The sequence below is a fragment of the Telmatherina bonti genome, assembly GCF_933228915.1.
Source record: "Telmatherina bonti genome assembly, chromosome: 20".
In the NCBI taxonomy this organism is placed as follows: Eukaryota; Metazoa; Chordata; class Actinopteri; order Atheriniformes; family Telmatherinidae; genus Telmatherina; species Telmatherina bonti.
The window spans coordinates 14,595,527-14,608,397 of NC_136618.1; the positions used below are offsets into that span (position 1 = coordinate 14,595,527).

Genomic DNA, 12,871 nt, shown 5'->3' on the forward strand with positions numbered 1-12,871 from the left:
CATAATCTTTACAAGCGGTTTTGTTTTAATTGAGTGTGTATCATGTGGCTCCTTGATATTGGGTTTTAGTGCAAGTGAAAGCCTATTATACACATCAAAGGCATATGAGCATTATCAAGTTACACAGGCCATCACCTCGTCTCGCAAACACAGGGAGGACAGAGCGGCGACTTGCAGATACAACACTGCGGCAGGGGACCCAAAGTCAGTCTTCGAGGCCCTTCTGCAGGTTTTTGATGTATTCCTGTTCCAACACACCTATCTGACATTAATGAAGCTCTGCACGGTGACTGATTAGTCTGAGTCAGGTGTGTTTGAGCAGGGATAGATGGAAAACCTGCAGTACCTCAGGACCGGAGCAGGGCACCCCAGCTCTATGCAATCACATTGGACTATATGAACTTAAGCAGACAGATAATGCACTTTTCAACTTTATGACAACTAGGATGAAAGCATATTGTACAGAAAAACAGGAGAGAAAATAAAAACAGCTGGAACACAGCTGAGTGTGTCAGCATGCATTGTGTGGACTGACTAGATTCAGAGTCCTGAGGTAGATATTGATCTGGTCCTGTCTATTTCCTCGCAGGGACAATAGCCAGCCTCCAAAACAAACATGAACATGCATAGTGGATCCACTGGAGGAGAAAATGAGAATCAATGGTGGCTTAAAATAAAGTCAACTGGGTATTTAACACGAGGTAAAACAGTCCCATGCTCCACTCTGATCAGTCCTGTGTTGGAGCTTCTTTAACTACTATTAGTCTTAATATTAGGTCCTCAGACACAATGACAAAGCGACTCTGTTTGGGTTATAATCTATACTTGGGTTTTGGAGTAAGGTGAACGATACTGGAGCAAAGTTCTCTAAACTACAGAAGGCTCCACACTGAAATAACATTTTCTGTATCTGTCCTGGTTTAATTGCAACACTTTTTTGTACCTCTGTGGCTGTTGTTGCCATATGATGTAATCAGGGTACCTCTACCGCCAACAAGCTTCAGCTGATGTATTGCTTAGTGAGAGAGCCTTCACATGGAATAAAGCACTCACCGAGTAATTGGTCCATAAACCAAAGAAACAGATCATAATCTTTTAAATTCAGCAGAATACTTACATTGAACATATTTCAGCCGTGGCAGGTATGTACAGAAATGTTGCACAGATAATTGCTGAGAAAGTATGTCCTCTCTCTTAAGTGGAACATCTAAAAATGACACCACTGAAGGTGCTTCTGCTGATAAGTCTGTAGTGACAACAACCATTTGAGAGGGAGCAGAGTTTTCTAAATCTTCTTTAGTTTTACAAATGTCGTACATTCCCTCAACTTAAACATTGTGAGAACATATGAGATGCTATTTTAGTTTTCATATTTTACTGTTCTTCTGCAACATACCTGACTCAAATCGATGGATTTTCATGTGAATCAAATTAAGAACTACGCTGGTTGCTAGGCAACAGCTGCTGACTGAGTGATTTGCTTTACATTGTGTGATAAATGTATGTGAGAAAATCACAGGGTCAGCGATTCATAGAGATGCAGCCACAGAGAAAGTTTAAACAGCAGCGTTTGGACGAGGCAAAGACAGAGACATTTCTTCAGCACTGCAGCGACCTGCAGGTACATTTACCAAGCTTTATGTGTATCTGAACATCTGTTTAGCTATTTATTCTGTCAGTGCACATTTTAAACCAACATAATTAACAGATGGTACTCACAAACATTTTCTCTTTTGAGACATTTCTACTCACTGTTCCTTCATACAAATCAAGCCTTAATGCTGTGAATATTTCTGTACATGACCTTGTATTATACCATCTGTGGTATGAGGTGTGAACACAATTCAAGGCAGTACAGGGCCCCTGGTGGAGGTGGTAGTGTCACTGACCACCTGGTCTGACTCACTGGCCTGTAGCTTCATGTAACTGTAGTCTGGCAATGAGGTGGTCAGTGATCAGGACCTCCAGAAGGATGTCCACCTGCCCTGACTTTGGTCTGTCACAAACAGAACTGACCAAATGTTTAAAGTATGGTAAGAAAAAAAAAAAAAAAAAAGGATAGGAATCTCAAAGGCTTGTTGAAGGAGATGTACACCTCACTTCTTGTGTACAGGAGAGGATCAATGCCTCCATCTTCCATCTTCCTATAGCACGTTAGTATAACAGTGACAAAGCTGAGTGTTTATGGGACATGGATGCAGGCATTCAAATTGCTGAGACTCCCCTTGCTTGGTCCAGGCATCAAGCAAAAGGTGTAGTATTTGCTCCAGTCATACTTCAGCTTCATGTTAAAGAAAAACTACACAGCACAGAGAGTTAAGACTTCTGTCTTTACTGCAGCCAGACCTGCCCTTGTCCATGTGATTACAAGCCAAGAGTTGCTGCGAGGGCTTAAATGCATTCACTACAGAAGTGCAACTCCTAGTTATTGTTCCAGCCAAGGATCCTACTGAATACTTTTCACAAAGAGTAAAATGCTTGTATTGTTACACAACAGCCTCAAACTAAAAGATAATCAATTACAAACAAGACAAGTAACACAAAGAAGCAAGTTTTAACAATTCTGTTTGGTAAAAAAAAAAAAAGTGACAATGAATGTTTTTTTTTTAGTTTTTTTTTAAAGAGATTATTTCAGCTTCCAAACCACCCCAAAAAGTCTAAATTGAATTTCTGACTTTGGTAACTAAAATAACAAGCTTTTGCTGAAGGCTGAATAAATGAAATTATGTTTTAATGTTCACAATTGATCTACTGACATTTTTCCAATCCTGAAAATAAATTAAATGAAATGAAAATATGAGAGAAAAACAATAGTTTTCTCCTAAACCAAACTGTCGGCATAAAATGTGCGCAGTGGATGATGGAGCACACAATAAGGATTTAGTTTCCGAAATCAAATTGCCCTTTGTGCAAAGACAGACAGATTCTTCTTAAGCTGTAGCTTATTGACTAGGTCCAAACACTTGAACCTTGTCTTGCTGCTTAGCAACCTTGAAGCAGCACAGACCCTTACAGTCATAGTGATGAACTCATGGCGGTTCATTCACTCCAATATTCAACAGGCAATGTGAGCTCATGGGATGAGTGAGTGGCTTTCTGCATGGAAAGTTAGTCTTGTGTCTTTCAACCTGTGTGTGCTGAAGAGAGGAACTGGAGTGAAGTATGGCTTTTATTCAGACAAAAAAAAAGCCTCCCTGCTGCTATGCTAAGAATTTTTCTCTCCTCCTGGAAAGAAAGCAGCTCATTCAAGCTTGTACTACATCTCACAACACAATGCTGCTAATGAGTATCCAAAGGGGAGGAAAGTGAGTGACACACACAGGAGAGATGACAAGGGAATGGGCCAAAGAAGCAGACACTGAGACTGAATGGATGAGACAATCGCAAAAGGAGAGACTGAAAACAGGAAGCAAGATAGCACCTTCCTTCCTGTTACAAACCACTATTTTCCTCTGGCTGAAAAAACAGCACTAGACATCCGGTCAGCACCAGAACCAATCATTCCACACCTGAACAAATACAGAAATCATTGCTCTGTTAATAAGCATAATTTGGTCCAAGACTTCATGCAAGTAAATCTAAAGTTTATGTTGGTAGTAATACATATTTATCAATAAGAAGACAACACAGAGCCACAATCTGTTCACTTCCATCTGACCCTCAGTAAACGCAGCCTCAACCATTTGCAGGTGCTCTCATTCGCAGATACACACATCCATCCAAGGTTATTCAGGAGAAGCTCATCTTCTCGGTCAGCTGGAAACACTAAAGCAGCATATGAACTATGAAAGCAACTGTGCCACAAGTAGCTGGGCTGGATTAGTTTTTCACTATCTCATCAGCCAATCCTGTGGGCTCAGCAGCTCCAGTGGATGGCAGCGCTGTGCAAGCTGCTGATTTGTCACACTCGAGGGAAATCAGAATCTTCCTCCATCAGATGCTGTAAACCACCGTCTGTTAAGACCACTTCGCTCAGGAGAGTCTGCTGGCACACAAACTAAATCTTTAAAGATGCATGACTTCTGTCCCCTCAAATGGGTAACGATGCTCTTTTTTGCAAGAACATAAGACATCAGAAATGCAGTGACCTGGTGAAACAGACCTCAGTGCATGTGTGTGTGTTTGTGTGTGTGATCAGTATGTGTGTAAACAGCATATGCGTAAGCACACCCATGTATAATCACTGTGGTCAGGGGAAGCTATATTTTTGTCTGCTAATTAAGTTTAATTATTATAATATCCTCTGCTAAGAGCCATATTAAAACTAATTAGAAATCATAGAGTCTGTGGCAACTCTACAAGCCTGAACACAAATAAGGCATATCAAAGCTGCTGCGTGCTGATCTGGAGTCAGCTCTGATTTTAGAGAAGAGATCGCAGGTGCTTATTTAGTCTTTTATGATCAGTTTCCAGATTTTACAATAAAAAAATAACTGATAACACCTTGAATGCTGTTTGATATTCACATATCTGCTTAGCTTCCCATCCACCAGAACACTCTGGAGTGTCACATAGCCGAAGAAATTTACATCACTTTCTACATTAAAACATCACAAGTCACACACAAGCTCTACTGAAAAGAAAAAAAAGAAGGAGTATGTGATGCTGGTAGGCCCTTTAATGTGATGCTACACCTGCCAATGTGGCAACAGAACAGCAGCAGCCAAAAAACAAAAAAAAGGGGGGGAAAAAAAAAAAAAAAAAAAAGGTCAAGGATTTGTCCTTCCTGCCTGCCAGCGCCGACACGCCACACTGCTGACGAGTGGTGCGCACACACAGAGCACCTCCACATCAAAAACGATCCACATCAACATGACTCAGACAAATAACCCACACCAGTAACGCAACACGGCTAATCCACACCAAAGGGGAACCGCAGCCACGAGAGCAAAGCTGCCACAACAACAGCGAGACTGAAATGAATTCCCATGAAGATCCCCCCTCTCTGGCTCCACTACAAATATTACATATGTGCTAAAAGACATGGGAGGAGGTGACATAATCACCCACATGGAGGGATTTTCTTTGTTTTTACATGGATTCTTTTTATTTTCTATGCTGTGTTAAAGTGCATCTCTATGACTTTGGGTGGTTTCTATGTAAAAACCTTAACAGCGTTAAGGATTATGAGAGCTGTGATGCTTGTCAACATGCAGCTTTTTTGACCAATAATCAAGCAAGCTCATCTGAAACTTGGCCTCATATGGTTTGGATGCTGCATCTACACATATAAAAAAGAAAAACACATAAAGTCAAAGTGCAATAAGAAAAGCCGCTATGCTACAGGTGCTGATAAATATCACGTTAACATAGGATCCAACACTGGACTATCGCACGGAATAAACATCTTAGACACAGAGAAGCAAAGAATAATGCATGTCTGTTGGTCACAATGGAGCCATTCAACCGCTCATAAAGCTGCACTGGACTAGTTACATGATTTCTGGATTTACACTTGAAAAGTTGGGGTCATTAGTTCACTTGTCTGGAAAAAATGCTTATCTCAAAAAAATCCATTTGCAACCACTAGAAGGTGGCTTATTATCACATTTGAAGCATTTTTATGTAATAAAAGGTGGTTGTGGACTGAAATCTAAGCAGACACAGTGAAAGGACACGACCTCAACCACACAGTGTGTGTCAGCAGGTTAATTTGCCCCCTTTTTAGTTCTGCTCCAGGAGAGGAGATGGCAGCGCTGCTTCAGAGGAAATGGCAGCACTGCAACAGAGGGCAATATCCCTTTACCGCTTGTCCTCTGAAATCCACTTATACCAATTTATCAAATCATATGAATAAAGAGCAGTTTAGTCCACACAGAGGCCCACTGTCTCTTATCTTGGCTGGGAAATAATACATTTCTGGAAGCCGTCCACTTATCTACAAAGACGGCTGGATCTGTGTGCGCATGTGTCTGCATTCGTGTCATCTCCAGACAGAGAGCCAAGAGGATAAATACAGAAGGAAATGGAGGTCGTTCTGCCCTGACTAAGTGACATCCTCCGCCACCTTCTTTCAGAAAGACCCCTGCCTCCCAGTGTGACTCCTGTGGCTTGTACCTGCCTGCCTGCCACATCAAACTAGGCTAAAAGAAACAAGAGAGGAAAGACGGAAGTGGAAGCCTTCGAAAGCATGAAATGTTCAACCCATTTCAACAACACAACGCCACAAAGGCTATGAGTAAAGCAGCTAAAACAAATATCAGCTCTAATAAAAAAGACATCTGCGGTTAATGCCCTGCCTCATTTGTCTGAACCTATTTTCAACACAAAACGGTAACTATTTTACTGCCTAATTAAAGCCGCTAATGCAAAACAGCCTCTGTCATTTTAAGTACAATTACCGGAAGAGGCAAAGCTGGGTTTTCAAGCCAGGAATTACTTCACTCAAATTAAGTGAGGCTGACTGAACTGCAGAGTGAATGATCAAGAGCACCTGCCACCTTCTTCACAAATAATTTAGACTCATTCACAAAGCTTCACTTGCTTTCCCCCCCACCCCCCTTGCCTTCTTCAGCACTCACAGGGAAGCTAAAAGGACAGACTTCTCACATTTGAAATTAATCCTATAGAAAGGAGAACAGGTGCAGTAAGAAACTTGCACATATCAGGACTTGCAGGCATTTTTCTAAAGCATGTCCTTCACTGCACTGACTGGAATAAAAATGACCTGCAAGACTCGCTTGTGGTTGAAACTTCAAGCATCTTTGAATTTCTCTCATGAGACAAGGTTACATAGCTTTTACTTTCTATTATAATTTCCCTGTCTGTTTCCTTCAGAGATGCTTGTTGCGTTTGCTAACTAAGTCCACACCTGAGCCCCCCCCTCCACCCCGAGCTTCCTGCTCATGCATATCTGTAACAAGACTCTCGAGCTGGATGGTCACAGAGGCGGTGGAGGACAGAGGTTGAGCAGCTCACCCCCGCTAACTGGCAGACTCACACTCTCACCTTTCAGAGACAGAGCAGCCAGGCTGCAAGCAAACGCTTTGTTTTCAAAGAATCAAACATGAAAGACGTGTTGCGAGACAGAACAAGGCAGCAAACGAGTTCCGATCCAAAGACAACAAACCAGAGCCAACATGTTAGTCTGTAGGAGCTAACAAGCTGAGGGTGAAGCAAAAAGTGAATCACTTCAGGTTCAAGCAGCATGTAAGAATTGATCTGATTCTTTTGCTCTTTGGTTCTACATACAGTTATGTTATGTAACACTACTGTCATGAAAACCAGCATGGGAGCCCAGTACCAGCACAATCATAAGTTTATCATCAATCTGAGGGGAACTTCAAAGACTTTAAATGAAAGTAGGCTTCATCTAATCAACAAAAATCAACAAAAATGGAAATGTTCCAAGTTATCCTTGCTACCGTTTGCTAATACTGTTTTATATTTTTAAGGTGCAAGAGCAAAATAAATATCCTGTACTTTTATACTGTCAGAAAATGGAACACAAAAATCTGTCTCCATTTGCCAAAAGGCTAACATGACAGATTCCAACTATATTTTAATTTCATTACAGAAGAAACTAGATATTTCATATTTACACTGTAACGTGATGTAAACAAACAAAAAACTGGATCTCAGCCAAACAAAAAGAAAACAGGAGCTGAGCGTTTAGACCTGTAGCATCTACAGCTTCAAGCCTGTAAATGCGCATAACAAATATTGTTTAACTGAGTCAGAAGCAGCTTTAAGGCTCATCTAGAAGAGTTTCTTTCTCATCGTTCAAACACCAGTTTTCTTTTTTCTCTTTTTAATGAGGAGGGCAGTAAACAAATTGTAGCAAAATAAACTCTCCGCTTGCTTAAAGTTTAAGTGGCTCAAACCAGCACAAAAAAAGTATCTGCCAAATTTCCTTCAGCTCCTTAAGAACACAAGCAGCCGCAAAATGAAACTAAATATTCTCACTCAGAAGTTAAAGATCCCCTTTCAGTTCTTTCAGCACACATGGAGCAATGTCTGGTAAATGAAACATTTAAATCCTTGAAAGAAGCAGTTGTGCAGGGTAAAAATACTATTATGGTCCAAGTAAAATACACATGATGTACATGTATGCCATATTTACTGAATCTGCACATCCACTTGTAAAGAGTAAATGGAGTTAGGTAGACAGGAGAGGAACAGAAGGAATCAGGTTGTGAAATTTCCTGCAGGCTTGATTAAGATTAAGTGTCCTTCAGACACAGTGACTGTTTGGGTTTTATTCTGTATAGAATGATTTGCAGTGCGAATATTTATATAAATGGTTCATTCTAAAGTGACATGAATATAATCATCTAATGGCAAAAGGAAAAAGCTTTTTTTGTCGGAAATATTTGTTATTCTACAAACATGCACAAATTTTTCAACAGATTTGAATGAAATATTTGAATTAATAATTTATTAATGATTCATAATGTATAAATTAATGTACCTACATTAAAAATGAACCAATTATTCATACAGTTTTTAATTAAAATTCAATGTTGGTTTCCATGCAGCCATCAATCATAAAGTTCAGCCTTTTCTAAGCACTGTGTCTTTCTTCCCGGCAGGAAAGGGTGCATGCAGCAAGGTCCATCCAATGGAGCAGCTGTTTGTTGATTAAAAAACAGTCTCCAGTCGTCAGTTAGTCAATGTTTTTTTTTTTCTTTTCAGCCATGTTTTCTCAAGTTGTACCATTATGTTGTTGAGGTATTCACCCAACTTGTTGCTGCACATCATGCAGTGTGGCCATTGTGCATGAGAACTCTGTATTACGTTAAACATTGTCCAAGTTAAATCAAATGCAGGGTACATGGAAAACTGCCTCATGAACATAACCTCCTGCCAGTCAGTCAAGTAACTGGCCATAAAATATCTTCTCCATTATCATTTCTTACTAGTTATTCCACACAACAGACTTTTTTGTTGTTGTAATTTCATAACTGTGTTTAGTAAAGATACCATGATGCTGACCTTTAACCACCAAGTTGAAATCAATTACTCTTTTTTTTTTCAGCCAAATGTTTGTGCCAGATATACAGAAACTCCCTCCAGCTGTTTCTGATATTTCACATTTATAAGAATATAAAAGACAGAGAACAAAGAAAGCTTTTAAGTTCAGTTCAACAAACCTTGAATCCTTTCATAGATATAGTTACCTTCAGGGCATATGAAGCAACAGATACACAGATGGATAGATCAAAAACATGATACCTGACAATTGACCTAGGAGGCACTGTTAAAAAGGAAAGATTTTATGCACTTTTCCCAGAAGCATGATGAACAAGTTGATTTATGAAGTATTGGAGAACCTAGAGGATGCTGTGACAGGCCAGATTTATGTCCATAATACTGCACTGTCTTGTCAGGATAGAAGCAGAATATAAAGATTTTTTAGTATGATGTATATCAAGGATAAGCAGCACAATAATAAAAAAAAAAAAATTAAAAAAAAAAAAAAGTCCTTTACTTACTTCTAAGAGCAATAAACTGCAGGGACTTTATAAACTGCCCTCATTAAACTTAAGTTAAAGAACAGCACACGATGCCACTGAGCCGCTTTTCTTTCCATGTTTATTATGTTTCATTACATGGGAGATGAAAGTCATATCAGTTAAGTGTTTTGACGCTTCTAATTATTCAGCATGGAGGTAAATTAAAATGCAACGGTTAAAGCACCAGCCGAGGTGTAAAACATCGCATGAATCTTTCAACGGAGTGATTTACAGTTCTGACTTCATTCAAGGGGAAAACAAAAATAAAAAATAAAAAGAACTATTAGTCATGCGTGGAAGAAAACAGCCTCCACACACACGTGTTGTACCCGCTGCAACATTCAGCTAACATCTGCTGTGATCAAAGGCTCACATTTCCATTCATACTATAAACTGTGACATATTTGTTCATTTAAACAAATAAGAGATCAAGTTCTTTCATTTCTGTGGCCCATCTGGCAATAATAGCATTTATACAGGATGTTTTATTTAGTTTTAATCTTATGTATCTTTCTAAATGGTCTAAAACCTCATAAAAAGACCATCAGACAGGCATTTGGCCTCATCATAGAAGAAGTAACTAATGCTAAAAATGACCATGAGGAGCTGGACCAAGGACATTGCTAGACTCCAGAACACTTCAACAATATTGACACAAGAGCAGTACTTTTTACTTCATAATTACTAAAAAAAACAAGATTACAACCAGAAAATACATCATTATCTGACAAATCTTGATCCCCCCCACCATGTGTAATCTTAAAATGTTCCCAGATAATGACTTTTATTAGGTACACCTTTTGGCTGCTTGTTAACACAAATAGCTAAAGAAACACAGATTTGTCATAAATGATGAAATATACAACCTTCCATGTATTTACAGTTCAGGATGGAGGTGGTAGTGTAATGTTGTACTGCAGCAGTGTCCGAGTTCAGTCATCAAAATTTACAATCCTCTAACTTTTAGCTGTATGCCATCTCCAGGACACCTGAATAAAATGGCTGGATCCCCTCGTCCACATGCCTCGTAATATGTCATGCATTTGATTTGGGAATCTTGGACAAGGGATGCATGTAAAAGTTGCGGAACAGTAGATCTATAGGACAGGACCTGGGCATCCCTGGTGTAGGGGATATTTTATAACACACATTTTAGTATCGACTGAGCTTCTCTGCAGCTTACTTGAGTATTTTTTCTGGCCATGTCCAACAGTTTATGACTACATTGTACAATCTTCTGATGGCTACTTCCAGTAGGGTAATCAAATCACAAAGCTCAAATCATCTCAAACTGGTTTCTTGAACATGACAATGAGTACTCCAGTTGCCTCCACATGACCACATCTCAATCCAATAGAGCTTCTTTGGGATGCAGTGAAACAGCAGGATCTCATCATAGATGTACTGCTCACAAATCTGCAGCACCTGTGTGATGCTATCATGTTAATAAAGACCAAAGATGACAGAGGGATTAAAAAGTGTGTGGTCAAAACATCTGTGACCATCTAAGGAGATCCCATATTACAGCTAAACAGAGGCAGCCTGACTGTCAGTTTAAATCTTACATCCATTATGGAAATTTTGTTTTCAATTACGATTTTTCAAAAATTGTACTGGGTTGGAAAGACATATTTTGAAGACATGCTGCCAAATGACTCCACTCTATCCTGTTCACTCTCTTGCAGCAAATCATTGGAATAACAGCTAGAGAGTCATCAATTAGTTTTGATCATTCATGACAGTTTGGTGGGGAGATATTTTACAGTTTAGTAATTTGGGAATCATCATCATCATCTTTGCTTTGAAACAGCTTCTGAGAAAATAGGTTTAGTTTCAAGCTGTGCAGATTGATAGCTACACTCTGGTTGGTGCAACAACTGTGTTTTGCTTCTCAGAGGGCTGCTAAGATGTTTAGCGCTCCAAGTAAAGCAGCCTAATCACTTGCGGCATCCACTCAGGAACAATAAACCACTGAGGGTCACTGCTGAAGTCTGAGGAGCAATAAATCTCCATAACAAAATCACTGGTTGCTTTGGCCCAGTCAAAGAATTTTTGTGTCCAAATAGTTTTATGTTACAATTTCAGGTTTAGAACTCAGAAAATAATATTTTGCAAATGCTGTGACAATAGATACACGGAAATATTAATACCAAAATTCCCCTCAGTAGTTTTGTGGAAACAACACAAGGCTGACATGAGGTCACATTTTTTGGCAAAACCTCCACAGAAGCCTGTTGCAATTAAACTGAGCATGCTTTGGCAACAGGCTGGGTAGGGAGGGACAGGAGGTGAGGAGGTGGAAAGGGCCAGAACGTGTGGCATGTTAAGTAAGAAGCTGTGACACCGTAGCAGAGCCCCAAGGCCCTGAAAACAATGACTCCAAAGACGGGACAGCCTACCAGCAGAAAAAACAAACAAGCATCTAACTTGGTTCTGCATAACGCAGTGGTACTGTGGAGGAACAGCTTTTATTCCAAACCACACTTCAATATTTCAATCAGATTATGCAACAGCAAAGTTCAGACACAGTCTTTTGAAAGAATGCTGTGGAAATGGAAACTAAGCCTATTCCATAAATAGACACTTAATGGTTAAAAATGTCGGGCTGTGTTACTCAAACCTTGATGGAAGTCTTAAAACTTACACTTGGACTTGCAGCTGAAATTTAAACAATCACTACTAAGAAGAGTACACCCCTGTCTTGTAATATGTTTAAAATGAAATGGTTATGATGGAATAAGTGAATCTGAACACGTTCCTCATGTCATTTCTCCTCACAGGCGAGTGACATCTCTTTTCAACCAGCTCTTCTCATATCACTCTATATGTGTCAAGTGTGCAAAACACCGGCAGGAGAATGTCATCTCACCTTAGCCTCTCCTCCTCCTTCTTTCGCAGCTTCATGTCACGCTGGACCACTTTCAAGACATGCTCTGCCTCGTCATCAGTCAGGCCCGACAGGTCCAGCTTGCGGCCCATTTTTCCTGCCTTTGCCACGCCGAGCTTCTGCTGCTGGTCAAAGCAGGGAGGAGGAGGAGAGGCACAGGCACTGCTGCTCCGGAGGCCGAGGTTGGGACGACCCTGAAGGTGGAAAAAAGGAAAAAATATGTCTGTAAAAGTGTGCTTTATTTACAAAAGCTAAATATTCTCCAAGGTATGTTTTTGTGACTTGTGGGGACATTTTGTGGTGTTTGTTTTTTGCCCGAGCAGCTACAAATGAAGAAAGTAATGTCTGGAAAGATTTCTTTCCCTACTTTTGATCTTTGAAGAAGCTCTAGATGGAAAAACTGGACATGTGAAACATGTGAACTCAAACAACTATAGGCTACTCCCTTTCTCCAAGCAAATGCATTCAAAATGTGCTGCTGATAGTTGTGTTTCTATGCTATTAAAGGTTAACTATGATTTAATTTATT

General features: G+C 39.9%; 1 protein-coding gene across 1 annotated transcript in view; it reads right to left on the minus strand.

Moving 5' to 3' along the window:
- The window catches only part of myripb (myosin VIIA and Rab interacting protein b), a gene marked incomplete at both ends in the record, with an annotated part of 103,341 nt that extends 90,907 nt beyond the window's left edge, over nucleotides 1-12,434 (minus strand). Inside the window, one exon of the mRNA XM_079260060.1 lies at nucleotides 12,325-12,434. Within this exon, the coding sequence (XP_079116186.1) occupies nucleotides 12,325-12,434 (110 nt within the window). The remainder of the gene's footprint in view (nucleotides 1-12,324) is intronic.
- Between the last annotated feature and the right edge of the window lie 437 nt (nucleotides 12,435-12,871).